Here is a 17089-nt window from a genome sequence, read left to right as displayed (position 1 = left end):
ACAAGAGCAGAGTAGAGGGGCAGGATCACCTCCTTCGACCTGCTGGTCACGTTCCTTTTGATGCAGCCCAGGATACAGTTGGCTTTCTGGGCTGTGAGCACACACTGCTGGGTCGTGTTGAGCTTCTCATCAGCCAGCAGCCCTTCTCCTCAGGGCTGCTCTGAATGACTTCTTTGCCCAGCCTGCAGCAGTGCTTGGTGTTGCCCCAGCCCAGGTGCAGGACTTTGCATTTTGCTGCGTTGAACTTCATGAGGCTGGCAATGTTCCACCTCACAAGCGTGTCAGGGTCCCTCTGGATGTCATCCCTTCCCTCCAGCATATCAACTGAACCAAATAGCTTAGATCAGTGAACATCCCCTTAGTCATTGTTGTGCTCTCCTGCTCTTCTCACCTCTTCAGCTGCTGCCTGCTTTTGCCCATTCTGCCCCCAAAGGTGACAGAATACACTTCCCAGCTTCTTCTTGGTCTGGACTGTTAAAGCTGCTCATTTGTGTTATTCCTAAACATCCAAATAACACTTTGCAAGATTTGCTGGGGTTTTCGATACTTAATAAAAATTAAACCTGTTTTGTTACTTTCTTGTCATTATAAAGCAGATGTGCTAAATTACTTAGAAAGGAATATGTTTAATACAGGTATAATGGCATAAACTGACATACGTTTTTATGCCAGTAATGGCAGCATTGCCATCTGTCCTTTGTAAAGGGAAAAAAAATCTAGCCAAAATTTATTCCTTATGGAAGCAGATCAAGGGTGAGCAAAGAATCTTCTCAAAGCTCAGCGATTCCTCACAAACTCACCCATGCAGCGGGACTTCAGCTAGGTCTTTGTAGGATTATCAGAAAAAGAATCTGGAGAATGGAGAACCTTCTCTCTGATAGAAATCTAGGACATCAGGAAGATGACTTCTGATATTTGTTTTCTGTGAGTATATGACTGCACATTGAAACTGTGGATAAAACCCTCTTCCTCTCCCTCCCTTCCCCTCTCTCTCATTCTGTTTTATTCCTTACCCTCTCCACTTTTTTCTTCTTTTTACACCCGCTGACTTACTCTGCTTTTCTTACTTTCAGTAGTACCGTATGCTCTTTCACCCTTTTATTCCTTTGTGGTTTTCTTCCGCTTTACTTTTCACCTTCCCAGGTGACATACCTCCTTCTGTCATGCTGTGAGCAAGAAAGGGAATATAAAAGTAAAATGGTGTTAAATAAATATTTGTTTATTCTGCCCTCCACTGATAGAGTTTTATTAACTCTGTGATTGTCGTTTGTGGTTTTTGGCAAAAACATATGTCACTTTCTGTACAAGGGGAAAAAAAAGGTAATTCTAGCAAGGAAATCCTGGTAGCTAAGTGCTGTAGGCAAACAAACACGTGCCTTATCTCTTCCAGGAAACCTGTGGAAAACGCATGATAAATGGCACATTTCACAGAACATGTTTATGTCACTGTGAAATAACTTTGATTCATGGTTATGTATTTATCTTAAAACAACTGACAAACCTTAGGTTATCTAAATTATTATCATTTGCTCTATGCTTCTGTGGGTTTTTGCTAGTAAATCTGAATGATGTGAGGTAAGATAAGACATCTGGTTTATCAGTCATAACGTTCCATCAAGAACAAGTAGGCACAAACACAAAATTCTCACTGTATTTGAGTTTTGGATGAAGTCCTCTGAAAAAATGTTTGTCAGAAATCATATCCTCCAATTGTGTTGAAAAGCATTATTGTAAACTTCAAATAGAAAAGGATGGGGCCTGTTAATGAAAGGTTTTATATTGCACATCAATAAAAATATTATCATTTTGATTTATAATAATTACTCACCAAATTAAAAGACGTAATGATAAATCTGTTCCTTTCAGTTGTGCGTCCACATAAACCATATTCTGAATTACATTTCAAAATGAAGATTTCATTTTTGTCTGCATTTTCAAATAGAAAGGAATCATGTTATTTTATTTGCTGTTGTGACAAACCACGAAAGATAACTTAAATGCTCTATTGTTTCCATTAGTATTACCAACTATTTTAACTGTAAATGTCATGCATGGATTCAGGTGCTGTTGTTCTAGTATGTAGTGGAAGATGGCCCATTTGTAAAATCTATTTGTAATATTAGCGAGTGCATGGGGGTCACTGCCTAGCCACCTCCCTGGTTTATAGCACTCTGTCCATCGAGCTCTGCTCACAGCTCCTGCAGCAGGAACTTCCCTAGGCCTGGAAAGTCTGTTTTGCACTGAAGATGCCAGTGCACAGTGAAGAGGGAAGCATGAGATTGAAGTGAGATGAACTTAGCTGGCATGGAGCTGTATCCCTGCCTTGATGGTTGAGGAGGGAGATAACAGGTAGAAGTACTGGAATGACAGGGCACAAATTCAGGTCCAAGGAGAGGTGTGATATGAGTGTATGACAGTCAGGAAATCTTGGATTTTGACAGCTGAAAGAGCAACAGGAGCGAATGAAAGCATGTAATAGTGGGAGAAGCAGAGAAACTACGCCAGGTTTCTGTCAGTACTGTTTTATATTGTATTACTATATGCCTATGCTTATCTGATTAGATTTAAACAGCCCAGGGCACAGACTACCTGCTAATCTGAACGATCCCATCAGGACCTTTTCCTATATTAAATTTTATGATCTGAAGAGTTACCATTATTTTTCTATGTTGTTTTTTTTCTACATTTGCCTTCAATATGCATAAGTCAAAGGATTCTGAATAAGATCTTTTTCCCCACACCTTTCGCTTTCTTTTCCAGTAACCCACTGGTACTACTTTTGTAGTACTGCATGTGCAACCACTGCTGTTAATGTTATTAAGGTTTTGTTCTGTTTTTCATCTCTTCTGCATTGCTTTTAATAGAGTCATGTCATCCAGCAATGCCTGTCTAAATGTTTTATTGACAATAGATCTGTGGAAGTCAACAGATATACACCAGTTTACACAAGTTCAGAACCTGGTCTCTTCATCTGTTCCTTTGGTGAACATTAAGCCAATATGTTAAAAAATTATATATGATTATTAAGTGCTACAAGTCCAGTGCACTCTGCTTACAAAATATACCTTATGTTGGGTTTTTTTGAAGTTGGATGGTTTTGGTTTTAGCTGAAGCTTTTAAGGTTTTGCTCTTCTGTTTCATTTTTGGGGGAAGATTTTAGTGAACAGTTGTCACTGATTATTTTAAATTTAAATTTAAATTAGATGGCATTCCTCTCCCAAGTTATGTTAATGCTATCACCTCAAATGAATCGACAGAAATGCCTTTCAAATATGACCATGAAGTAAAAAAAAGGTATATTTATCTATTGCTCAATTTATTGCTGTATTCTGTTTCCTTATCTTCACTGAGCAGTAATAAATGTTGGTTACTTGGAGGTAGAAAAATAGAAAATGATAATTGCTTTACATGATGGAAGTGCCTTTGTTTTCTTTATATCTAGTACTTTGCAGTGTATTTAATACACTTGGCTAAAATATCATTTTTCTTAGTACACTTGAGTCAGTTGACATTTATATGTACATCGAATCTTGCATGTAAATGGAAAGTTTTATGGCTTTGAATTTTGAATCAAAACATCAGACTCATATTTTGCCTTGGAACATGACAGACATTCTAAAAATTTACAAAACCAGAAAAGAAATGAATGCTTCTGTGGAGTTTGACCTGATGTTTTAGAAATATCTTTAGCTCTTGACTAAATTTTTAAGCTATCAAAAATGAAATGAAATGGCTATCTCTTAGTGAGCACAAATCATGGAAACATGGAAATATGGAAATATTTTAAGTTGTTATATTAGAACTTACTATTCATGGATCTTCAGACTGCTTTGATTTCTTCCAGCTTCTAGTATCCTCAGTCTTGATAACTTCAGAACAATATGGCAGCAACCATTTAGTCAAAAGCTGACTGCAAATTAAAAGATCTGTATAGCTAATAAGAGAGATGCTTGATAACAGCACGTACCTCCATCAGCAAAACCACTGTTATCAAAGCTTTGTATAAGACAAAAAAATATGATAATTGCATTTTCAACATTTTCAGAGCATTTCTAAGTTTATTTAAATGCAAACAGTGGACCTGCTTTCTGTGCATGCCAAAGAAAAATCAGGCAGTTCCTGCCTCAAAGAAATCTGTTTGCTAGGAGAGATACAGAGAAGGCAGACTTACTGGTCTGGGAAACTCAAGAAGAATTTTTTATCTTTATATATTTGTATGTAATATAGTTTTTCTCTCATTTTATGGCTTTGATATTAGGAGGCCTAGGTAATGGAGGCTGTAAGTAAGATTATTTCACATGGGTACTTAGTAGAATAGAGGAAATTCTAATACTCACAGATACTGGTGTGTTTACCAAAAGGTTTTGCTGTTTTCTAAGCTTTGAGAAGTTGGTATCACTACATTTAGTGAGCTATAAAATCAAGTATAATTTTATTGTCTTTAAGTTCATTTAATTTTTTCTGTTTGGTTAAATTTGCAGTGTGGGCTGTTAAAGCCCATTTTTTAGTCAATTAACATGGGTAGAACAATCTGTTTAAATGCAAAGAAATAACTGGGAAAAATATCTTCCCTACTGTTGCAGTGAACCTTAAAATAAATTAAACAAGTAAAAGTGTGATGGAAATCTTAATGATACATTGGTATTTTCCTTTTTCAGGGTGCTCCCAAACCAATTGCCATTGAGCCATGTTCAGGAAACAGGGCTGCTGTCCTCACAGTATTCTTATGTCTGCCCAGAGGATCATCAGGAGTCCCACCCCCTGGTCAGTCAGGTAAGGCTCATGTCTGTCCTCGTTCAGTGCACAACTGCACCCACACAGGTCCAAAATACTGGCAAGGCAGATGAATGCAAGTACAAATGGGTGAGTTTAGGACCAATGCTTAATGAGGAATTTTTGTTTGAAATTTGGTATGGTAACCCAAATAAAAAGCCCAGTGATCAAACTAGGCTGGTGTACAATGGTTTATCTCGTTAGGACATGTGTGAATACCAATATGCTTCAACATTGTCTTTCAGGGCAAAAAAAAATCATATGCTGGCCACTCCTATGGTTTCAGTTCAAGTTGCTATAAATACAGCTATATAGGGAATACCCATGAGTATTCTCGTTTCAGAATGATGTTTAGTGCGCTAACTTCTACTCAAGTTCCTTTGCACCATGGATCCCTGCTCAAGATTCAGTTATAGTATTAATATTTTCCATAATGCCTGTTGGATGAAACCGGGTATTGTGTGAGTGCTTCACTAGGAAGGCGTTCACTTTGAAAATGATCCCAGCTCATCTTAAAACAGCATTTGCATTATCTACCTTATCTGATCTATGCTAGATCATTGTACAAAACCGTTGCAGCCATTCTTATAAAATATTTCCTAAACAGGAGGTACCTAAATACACTTTTAAAATCCTTTAAATAACTGCCTACAATGATATAATACAAAATGGTCATGACAACAAAATTTAGACAGTAATGTGGCACATCATTGATGACCACTTTACTCTTTCGGATTTCAGTGGAGTTGTTGGCAAAATGAACACCTTTGCAATGAATAGTATGTGCCCAAAATGCTCCTATAAACCAGAATGTATGCTTTAGGGCTAACTTTTATCATTAAGAGCCAAAAAGATATCCTTTTAACCTTCAAAATTCCATTTAAGAGATTAAAAAGTATTGAGTAATGATGAGGGCAAACACAGTTGACTTATGTTGGAAATAAGCTCAGCTGAGTGTTCTTTCTTCTTTCGGCCTGATGACTATCTGTTATTTATTTAGGGTTTTCAGTTCATTTCTGGGGGGAAGTTGTGTTATATTTTTTCCCTCCGAGTTCTGAGATGAGGACTTAGTTCTTAAAATGCTCTTTATGGCTTGGAATATAATTTTTGGAAGTGCTATGAAAATAAAAGTGTTAGTGATGCTTTGTCAAGTACATTTCCTGGAAGAAGTATATAAATGTAAGTGCTCTGAAGAGAGCAGTGAGGGAGGAAGGATGTTTAGCGTATTCCCTGTGCATGTTTTAAGGAAATGAAAAAGAAACGAAGGTGTTTATAGTCTTACGACAAGGAAAAACATTATGAAAGGAAATTAAAAGTAGTTGTTGAAAATGGAACTTAAAATGTGTTTTTTTTCTGTTGTTTTCAAATTTATCTATGGTGTGCATCTCAGCAGTAAAAATGTATTTATCTAGTTACTTCACAGTCAGCTTCTATTTATTATATACAGGGTTTTTTTTTAAAGTAATTGCTGTTCTTTGTTGTGTGTAAAACATGGAGAGAATGGGCTTTTTGAAACAGGAATGGGGTTCAGCAGTACAGCAGATGCGTTATTTTGAATGTTTCTAAACCTGTGAAAAAATACACCTCTTTTTTACATATTATACCCTCCTGTTCTATTCTGTCTTCTCAGTACTTTGCCTTCCATCAGCTTTGCAGGCATGTATTTCAAATGCTGCTCCTCCATTTGTTTTTATGGTCTTTGTCAGCCATTTAGTATTTAAAAATATCTAAGATTCTTAGTCCTACAACTTTCACTTTGTTCAAGGTCAAAAGCAAATGGAAAAGCTTGAGGTGTGCAATCATGCTGATTCAACCATTAGATTATATTGCTATAATCATTTTTTCTTGTGTGTAATGAATTTTGGTACTCATGGACTGCTTTCACTGTATGGAACCGTGCATAGTCTAGGCAGAAGCTGTTATGCAAGCTTGCTGGCATACCTGTAGCTCTACTAATTCACTTCATTCCTGTCCTGCAGCACTACCTGCTGCTTCTTCCCCGGGCTTCCTAGGAGCAGATGCTGTGAACTGTGCCAAGTTATCTGAAATGATGTGGAAGCTTTGTGCGGCAGACATATTTGCTATGTAGTTGGTTTCATTTATGACCTAAGCTAGATTAAAACAACGATATTTAGGTGGATGGAAGTAGTGTGCTCAGTAATTATGTCTTGCCAAGTAATTTTAGAATCCTCTATTACTTGCATATTACCATTTTCAAGCTCATTGGGGTAATTCTAGGATAAAACCGACAGTGTGTCAAACATATTTTTTTAGTGGTATGTCAATGATACTGATTCTCAGTTCACGATAAGAGACTGTGGGTTTAATTTCTTATATGTGTATATCTGAAATAGAAGAAGAAAATGCCTGTATTCTTCTGCAGTACATTTTCCACAAAATCAAGAAAGCTAATTCTTTCCACAAGTAACTAGTCTATGTTGCACTGGAGTTGTTAGTTATATCCCTATGTTTTTAAGACCTGAATTTGATGAAAAGTGAGTATTGCATGTTCCCAAGGTTTACATTAAGAATCATCTTGCTGGAAAATATCTCTGAATATTAAAAAAGCCCAAACAACCCAAACGCTAATATAAAGGCTGCTCTTTCTGCAGCATATGTTCTATTCTTCACCTTGATCAGCAGCTGGAAGAAAAGTTGCAAATACAGATGGTGGGCTTTGGCCAAAGGCTATGCAAAGTGAAAACTTCTCTGGGAGAGACCATATGTCCCAGCAGAGATCTAGCGCTCTCTACTTCCTGCAAAAAATACTCAGAACTTTGCAGACTTGACAGTATCATTTAATTCTAAATGCTAATCCTGTAAATATACAAAACCCAGCTAGGTTGGCACAATAGAACTGCATAAAATTATTATGTGGTTAATGATATATTTTATACAGGCCACGTAGGTTCAGATGAAATACCGATTAAAAATGTATTTATTGCAAACAAAAAAGAAACACTATTCATTGTGACTCATGTTTTAAAGAGGGACTTTTTCAATGAAGGAGCAATTTCTAGAATTAAACATTCTGAGAACCTGGAAAATCAGTAAATGTTACCATCATAGTAGGTTAGGTGTAGCACAGAAGACATTACATTTTCTTTTAGGTGTAAGTTTTGAAGAGGATCCTAATAATTCAGTTATATTTCTCTAGAGTAACAACTGTATTTAAATGAAATTTTGCTTGGATTAGAACAAAATTATGAATTATAATGATCAATGAAAAGCATTAAGGAAGTTTAGCAGTGATAAAAACTAAATGTCTCTATTTAGGATTGACAGAACATGTGGTTTCTTCATTCTTCACTTGTCTCATTGGCTGCATTGTACCTGGCTAGTCAGATCAAAATTCAAAGGTTAAAAAAAACAGCAATTCTCTGTACAATTTATGTGTAGATCAGTTATCAACAGATGCATCGATGTATGTACATATCAGAAAAATCACTTGCTCAAGCACCTGTGGGCAGATGATGAGATAAAACGACATGTATGTCTTGCAGATTTTATGACACATTGGAAGCTAGAGATCATCTATTATTGCTGTAGTGTCTGACCCCATGCTTTAAATAGCTTAAACTCTTCTTAAATAAAAAGAGATCTAACACTCAGAACAGCTGCAACCAGATCTCTAGAAAGAACTCAGAGGGCACTGAAAAAAATAAACTAGAAAAATAAAATAAAATAAAAAGGAACAAGATGTTACTATATAAATTACTTAATGAAGATAAAGGTGCCAATGAGTTACCAGCGGTTGGAAAGACCAGGGATAACTTCTTCAAGGTCTTTGTACAGCTTTGGTGATATATTGGGCAATACAAAAATTGTAGCTTGGTAGTGTGATAAATCCTGTTAAAAGAACTGTGATCATGTCATCATTACTATTAAAGCCAACTGAATCCCACACTTTGAGTTATCAAGGTATTGTACATCAAGTTTATAAAACCCTATTATGTTTGCATCATTCTTGGCTAAAACCACTAAATGCTTTAAAGCACAAAGAGAAATGAGAATATTAGAACATTTCAAAATAATTCAGAATTAAGGGATGAAATTTCTGCATTATTTACAGGTTTTGTTACTTTCACACAGCATAAATTTAGTATCTGCCAAGTAGGTAAAGTGGTAGAGTAAAGGTAAAGGTACCTTTACTCAGTAAAGGTACTTTGCTATTAAGACAGTGAGCTGAATGGTCTCTCAAGGTGTACATATATGAATGTTTCTCTGTTAAACCTCAGAGGATATCAGTATGGCTATGACTAGGTAAGGTGAATCTAACTGACTAGTTAAAAGTAGCACTTAGAAATTAAAATCAATAATTACATAAAATATAGCAATTAACTGAGCAACTTCAGTGGAAGTAATTTTGCAGTGGAAGGCTGCATGCAATAGTCTGATGCTACAAATATAAATGAAGATAGCAGCGTTTCATGTTCAGCAGTCCTGTACAAAAGTTAGCCTCTGATATACTTGGATCAAAACAGAATTCCATGTAATTCTGGACCCAGTAACTGTGGTGTTCAATCCTACTTAATCAGAAAGCTACAGTAAGATCACACAATTGATAAAACTACCAGGCCATGTGCCTTCTCTATACTCACCATCGTAATGAATAACAGCTCATTAAGTTAAGGCCCAGTTAGAATTAGACTTAGCTAGAGGTATTAAAGATAACAGGAAGGGATTCTACAAGTACATAGCAAATAAAAAACAGACTACGGAGAATGTAGGCCCCCTCAGGAAGCTCTCAGAACTGGCTACACAGGATTTGGAGAAGGCTGAGGTTCTGAATGACTTCTTTGCCTTGGTCTTCACTGGCAAAGGCTCTGACCAAACCACCCAAGCCTTGGAAGGCAGATGCAGGGACTGTGAGAATGAAGACCTTGCACCCACTGTAGGAGAGGAACTGGTTCGAGACCATCTTAAAAATCTGAACGTGCACAAGTCCATGGGTCCTGATGAGATCCATCCACGGGTCCTGATGAGATCCATCCAGGGGTCCTGATGAGATCCATCCACGGGTCCTGATGAGATCCATCCACGGGTCCTGAAGGAGCTGGCAAATGAAGTTGCGAAGCCGCTGGCCATCATATTTGAGAAATCATGGCAGCCAGGTGAAGTTCCCAATGACTGGAAAAAGGGAAATATAACCCCCATTTTCAAGAAGGGGAAAATGGATGACCCAGGGAATTACAGAGCAGTCAGTCTCACCTCTGTGCCTGGCAAAATCTTGGAGCAGATTCTCCTGGAAGGCATGCTAAGGCACATGAAAATCAACAAGGGGCTTGGTGACAGCCAGCATGGCTTCACTAAGGGGAAATCCTGCCTGACCAGTTTTGTGGCCTTCTATGATGGGGCTACAGAACTGATGGACAGGGGTAGAGCAGTTGATGTCATCTACCTGGACTTGTGCAAAGCATTCGACACTGTCCCACACGACATTCTTGGCTCTAAATTGGAGCGACATCAGTTTGATAGGTGGATCACTCGGTGGATAAAGAACTGGCTGGATGGCTGCACGCAAAGAGTTGTGGTCAATGGCTCAATGTCCGGCTGGAGACCAGTAACGAGTGGCGTCCCTCAGGGATCGGTGTTGGAACCAGTCTTGTTCAACATCTTCATTGCTGCCATGCATTGCTGCCATGGACGGTGGGATTGAGTGCACCCTCAGCAAGTTTGCCGATGACACCAAGCTGTGTGGAGCAGTTGATACCCTGGAGGGAAGGAATGCCATCCAGAGGGACCTTGACATGCTTGTGAGGTGGGCTGATGCCAACCTCATGAAGTTTAACCATGCCAAGTGCAAGGTCCTACACCTGGGTCGGAGCAATCCCAGGCACAGCTACAGATTGGGCAGAGAAGAGATTAAGAGCAGCCCTGCGGAGAAGGACTTGGGGGTGTTGGTTGATGAGAAAATGAACATGAGCCAGCTTCAGTGTGCGCTTGCAGCCCAGAAAGCAACCGTATCCTGGGCTGCATCAAAAGGAGCGTGATCAGCAGGTCGAAGGAGGTGATCCTGCCCCTCTACTCTGCTCTTGTGAGACCTCTGATGGCTGAGAAATTTGGGGCTGTTCAGCCTGGAGAAGAGAAAGCTGCGTGGAGACCTCATAGCAGCCTTCCAGTATCTGAAGGGGGCCTATAGGGATGCTGGAGAAGGACTCTTCATTAGGGACTGTAGTGACAGGAGAAGGGGTAACGGGTTAAAACTTAAACAGGGGAAGTTTAGATTGGATATAAGGAAGAAGTTCTTTACTGTGAGGGTGGTGAGGCACTGGAATGAGTTGCCCAGGGAAGTTGTGAATGCTCCATCCCTGGCGGTGTTCAAGGCCAGGTTGGACGAGGCCTTGGGTGGTATGGTTTAGTGTGAGGTGTCCCTGCCCATGGCAGGGGGGTTGGAACTGGATGATGTTAAGGTCCTTTCCAACCCTAACTATTCTATGATCCTATTATTCTGAGTGTTCTACAAGACAGTTAGCTCTGGATGGGAGCTTTCAGTAACAAGGCTTTCTTGGTTCTATTTCTAATTTTATCTGATTAAAATACAAAGCCCAGTAATACATAAGATGCATATTAATATAAGTATGAAATAGTGAATATTTTTATCAAGTATTATATTTAATGATATTGCTGACTTGTTCTGACCCTGAAACAAAACCATAGCTAGGGTTTTTCATATGTAAAATAGGTTCATATATGTACAAATCTCAGTATGCAGTGAAATAGTTGCAGACATACACCAGGGCAGGTGAGTCCCATGAATTTCTACCTGCTACAAACACATTCCTTGCTTAGTCCCTTCATACTTGTAAAATAACCCAATATAACATCAGCAGGGCTAAAAGGAGTAAAGATTTTCTTGTAGAAAAATATTTAAGATGTTGATGAAAGTATACTGTAATTAATACACATAGAAGATGGTTGAATCTTTTACAGCCTTTTTACATGTTGGAGGGTATTTACTAAAGGAGTGAAAATACAGGATGAATTAATGAAAAAGTTGATAACTATAAGCTGAATTGTACAGGCCGATGTATGGAATACATGTTATTAAGAGCCCACATGTGCAAGCTGAAGGTTCTAGCATTTCTTATATACTCAAAGGGAAAAGACAAGGGAAATACAGGGGAAAAAAACTGAACCTAATTCTGCATTAGCAAGTGTATCCGTGTGCTTATTGAAAAGCTCCAGCCTCACAGCAGCAGTAAGAGTGAAGACTTGAGAGTGAACTTCAGAGGCTCTTTTGCTAAGGACCACTTTAGCCCCTTGTCTTCTCAGACACACACATTCTGGTACATTATTTCACCTCTTTGTAGACCTTTTCTTATACTCAGAAAGGGAGAAAATAGGGGGTTGGCAAGGTGGTGCTTGAGGCTTGCTTCTGCTTAGAGCAGAGGGCTAGGTCAGATCATTAATCGTGTTTGTCCTTTGTGTGGTCTCTGTTCAAAGTGGAAAACAAGATCTGTATGTATGTTGTAATGTCAGGTAGCTAGTACAGGTAGCTAGTAGAGAGGAGTGCTGGCAAGGTATCTGTTTTGGAATAATGCTTACATCAAGTATATGTTTCATGCTATATAAAATGTGGCCTTGACTATTCATAGTCTTGCACGCAGCATTTTGGAGGCATATATGGACTAATACCCACTGACAGAAAAACAGCCTTCAACTGTGCAAAAGGGGAACAGTGGAAGAGCTAAGATGTTAATCAAGAAAAGAGGTACGAAAGTTATATTAAAAAGGCTTTCTTTCTGTTGCTCCTTAGTTTAGAAGTAGGACTTCTAATTACTCATATATATAGCAGGCTTTAGTGAAGAAAGACCATGAATACTTAATGCTGGGAGGAAAAAAAAAGTGGGGGTAGGCATAGAAATGGGAAGATATTCGTAGCTGGTAGGTTATTTAGACTCCTAAACAGAAAAACAAGAAACATAAAAGTGATATTGCAAAAGAAGAAAGGAAATCTGTGAAAGGATGTAAGTCTAGATAGAACATAGTTCTGCATTCTGTTTTTTCCCAGCCAGTTTGTTAGTCCCATCAAAGTAGTACCTGGGCATCTTACATGTGTCTTTAAGTAAACATTTTTCTGAGTCATCCTGTTCTTTGTTCTGTACCTCTCTAGAGTCTGCCTCTGTAAACTGAAGTCATCTCTCCTTTGTAATTGCAGAGGCAGACTACTGGATTATTTTCACTGTTTGCTCTTTTACTGACATAAGTTTATTACTGATACACCAGAGATGTAGATTTTTTACTGATAAACTAACAATACTGTTTAGATGGAATGAAGTGACATGTAAACAGGGAAAGCATTATAAAAACACTGAGTAAAACCAACTTAATCATACCCCTAGAAGGGACACTTCCCCATCATAAGTATCAAGATTTCTCCTATGAAATGTTTGAAAAAAAAAAATATGTATTCACCTTCTCTGAAGTGCCAAGATGCAATTGGAAGTATGCGAAACTACGTATCACAGCAAAACAGTATTAGATGTCTAGAATTTGTGTTAAAATACAGGGGTGAATCAGGCATTTTATCTGGACTGAAACTAAAGTAGGGTTTACAGTGCCATATAACTCACTATTCTAGAAAAAAAACACAGTCTCCAAAACAGATTGTACATCTTCATTATGTGGACGAGATTGCCATGATGGAAATCACAGCGCCAGTTCACATAGCTCAGCTTGCAGAGGTGCATGGCTGTATTCATTTGACCAGAAGCTCTATAGATAAGATGAATTATTTTAAAAGACTCAGAAAGGAACAGAATCTTTGGAAAGTTTACCTTTACTGTTTAGACTGTGTGAAGACTGAGATTAATAATTTTCTCTAACCTAAGGCATGACTAGAGCATTTTGTATACCAATGGGATTTTGGTAATCGCATTGAGGGATACCCCATATTAGTTACCAACATGCTGCCAGTCAAACGCTCAAACAATAGAAAAAGTTAAAATTGAGAAAATTATAATGGTCTTTGTGTTTAATGACTATGACTAAAACCCGAATTAATAAGCAATAACTTCAACTTTCTGACACTGAGAGACTGGTTTATCAAGTACCATGGTCTCAAGGGAAGTAAAATTTGGAGCTCTTTTTACTTAACTAGAGATGCTTAGCAAAGTAGCTCTTTAAGACTGGTGGAAACTGAAATAATCTATTCTGAAGATTATTTTACTGTAGAAGTTGCTTTTTTTAAATAGTAAGGCCTATTTTTGGAGCAACTGTTTTCTGCTTAATTCTGTTCTTCTGCACTGCATCAAATGAGGGAGCAGACTGTGTTTATAGTATTGACACTGTGAAAAGAACACAGCGGTAAGTGGCAGATGGTGCTGATGATTACTTAAAAAATATTTATGGCAATAGCAAAAACAAAATAGATAATAAAACCCAGTAGCCACCACCACCCCTCCTGCAGCCCAAACCCAAAGCAGTTACTTTTGGAACCTGCTGGGTAAAGCCCATCTGAAAATCACTGAGGTTCTTATCAAGCCTTGTAAGTCATGAAGAATGAGGTGGGTATTGATTTTGTCTGGTCTTTTAAAGAATTTTATGTGGTTCTGTTATGAATTAGTTTTTGCATTATTGTAGCCATAGAACATTGATTCCTTTATAGTCTGAAGAATTTATTTGAAAGGGACGTAAACACTTTACATTGCATGTTCTTCATATTAATGTTAGCAATGTGTCTTGCACAAATCTCAGCAAAAGTAACATTGATTGGACAGTCAAAAATGCATACTTTTGAGCTGTCACCTGGCAAGGAAAAAAGAAAGGAGGAAAACATAGGATATAGAGATGGATGTTTTATAGAATCACAGAATCAAAGAATGTTTTGGGTTGGGAAGAACCTTAAGATCACATAGTTCTGACCAGCTGCCATGAGCAGGGATGCCTCACACTAGACCATGTCGCCCAAGACTCTGCCCAACCTGGCCCTGAGCACTGCCAGGGATGGAGCATTTACCGCTTCTTTGGGCAACCTGTTCCAGTGCCTCACCACCCTCACATAAAGAACTTCTTCCTTCTATCCAACCTGAACTTACCTTGTTTAAGTTTTAACCCGTTACCCCTTGTCCTGTCACTACAGTGCCTAATGAAGAGTCCCTCCCCAGCATCCTTGTGGGCTCCCTTCATATACTGGAGGCTGCTATGAGGTCTCCACGCAGCATTCTCTTCTCCAGGCTGAACAGCCCCAACTTCCTCAGCCTGTCTTCATACGGGAGGTGCTCCAGTCCCCTGATCATCCTCGTGGCCCTCCTCTGGACTTGTTCCAGCAGTTCCATGTCCTTTTTATGTTGAGGACACCAGAACTGCACACAATACTCCAGATGAGGTCTCACAAGAGCAGAATAGAGGGGCAGGATCACCTCCTTCGACCTGCTGGTCACGCTCCTTTTGATGCAGCCCAGTATACAGTTGGCTTTCTGCGCTACGAGCACACACTGAAGCCAGCTCATATTAAGTTTTTCATCGACCAACACCACCCCCAATTCCATCTCTGCAGGGCTGCTCTGAATCTCTTCTCTGCCCAACCTGTAGCTGTGCCTGGGATTGCCCTGACCCAGGTGTAGGACCTTGCATCTTTCTTGCTAAATTTACTGCCCTAGAGGGACTCAGTAAAATGAGACATAGTAATAAAAACTGTTAAATAACATGACAGCTAATTATTAATTGTTAAAACTGTCACTGGTCCTTTCTTGGGGGGTGGGGTGGGGAGGGCTTTTGCAGCTTTAAAGGGAATGGAAAGAATGATGAGGCTGTAGAAGTTTTGGCAATTGTGAAATGTAAGTACGGTTGTGCACAGCTACACTGTTCATGAAGATTGGTTGAACCATTTTCAGGTTGCATCCAGATGGCAATTTGGTGATTTCCTCTTCCCACTCGTCGCAGGGAATAGAGAGGTAATGATGGATGCTCATGGCTGCAAACAAATACATTAGAACCCAAGCCTTCAAATTGAAGGCTCTAACCTGGAAAGAAAAATCATTCTTCAACTGTACCTGCCTGCTGACCGTAAAGCTGAAGTACTTGGGGGTTATCCTATTTTCAACATGACATCTATCACCCACAACGTTTTGATACAGCACTCGCATCTCTTTTCCACCTTCATTTTGCCAGACTAAGGCAAATGAAGTCTGCTTCAAACATGTTCTTCGGGCTTCTGAACACCTTTGTAGCTCTGTCCTAGTTTCAGCTTCAGTTCAGCTTCTTTTACATGGCCAAGGTTGTATTCAGAGTGCCACGTGAAGTCTCATCTGATGTTGCCCAATGACACTAACGTTTCCTTGCTGTATCCCATTTAACTTCTGCTTTTAAAAAATTATTTCCCCCCCCACTCCCATTCAAACTCAGTTGCTCTGTGGCCAATTACTTATATCCCTGCCCTTCTTTTCTTCCTCAGTGAACTTTTAGTATATACGTTTCTGCTTGTTCCCAAAATACACGGTCTTGAATTTTACACTGTTGAATCTGAGCGCATTTGTATTTCTGAAGTTTTTGAGGTCATGTATCTCTATCTGGATTATATTCCACTCCTTCTCTGTGCTGATGCTACATACCGATGATTGTCATGATTGAGTTTCAGCAGAATACTCTTATGGCAAGCTCTTTAATGAAAATATTAAAAAAGACTGCTCAAAAGGTTGATTTGTTTTGCTGTGCTATACCTTCAGCGTCCTTTTTCCTTTTCAAAGCTACTTTTGTTTTCTCTCCTTCATGCAGTTGTACACTCTACACAACTCTTGTACTAACCTCTCATCTTTCAGGAATTTCAGAGATTTGAGAAATCTAGAAAATCTTCTGCATGTCCTTACCCAGATAATCAGCTGAAAACAGGTTGGTCTGGCAAATCTTTGGTGAAATGCTGGTGCTTTTTGACCCATTTTCCATTTATGTACCTTTAAATATTCTTTCTTGACAAGTATCATATAGCTGAGTTGGCTTAATAGATCAATAAAGGGCTAATTTTTTTTCTTGAATCTAGACAATATTTAGTTCAAAATAGAGCACTTACTGTTCTCAATTTGTATGTCAGTGCATTTGACATGACAGATTATTAAATTCTCCGATACCATAATTTGTTTTTCTTGTATCCTTACAGAACTAGTGTTCTGATGACCCTAATGTCAATGCGTAAAACTTCTGTTGTTTCTGTTGTCATATCCGCGTTCCATTATCTATGTTGGTAGTACCTTTGATAAACATTATCTCCTTCCTTGCAAACAATGAAATAATTAGTTCCTGAAACAATATCTAAAAAACACTTTCTTTCTACAGAATGCCTTTTCTGTCTCTATGTATACAGTGAAAATCTTTAGAT

At 38.6% G+C, this 17089-nt stretch overlaps 1 protein-coding gene across 1 annotated transcript in view; it reads left to right on the top strand.

Moving 5' to 3' along the window:
* Positions 1 to 17089, top strand: part of ATRNL1 (attractin like 1) — a 516200-nt gene that overhangs the window by 454286 nt on the left and 44825 nt on the right. Inside the window, exon 28 of the mRNA XM_062635366.1 lies at positions 4659 to 4773. Within this exon, the coding sequence (XP_062491350.1) occupies positions 4659 to 4773 (115 nt within the window). The remainder of the gene's footprint in view (positions 1 to 4658; positions 4774 to 17089) is intronic.

Source organism: Pezoporus occidentalis, unplaced genomic scaffold (assembly GCF_034315485.1).
Source record: "Pezoporus occidentalis ecotype Australia unplaced genomic scaffold, CSIRO_AGI_Poc_V1 ctg45, whole genome shotgun sequence".
NCBI classification, from domain to species: Eukaryota; Metazoa; Chordata; class Aves; order Psittaciformes; family Psittacidae; genus Pezoporus; species Pezoporus occidentalis.
This window is presented reverse-complemented; position numbering and strand designations above follow the sequence as displayed.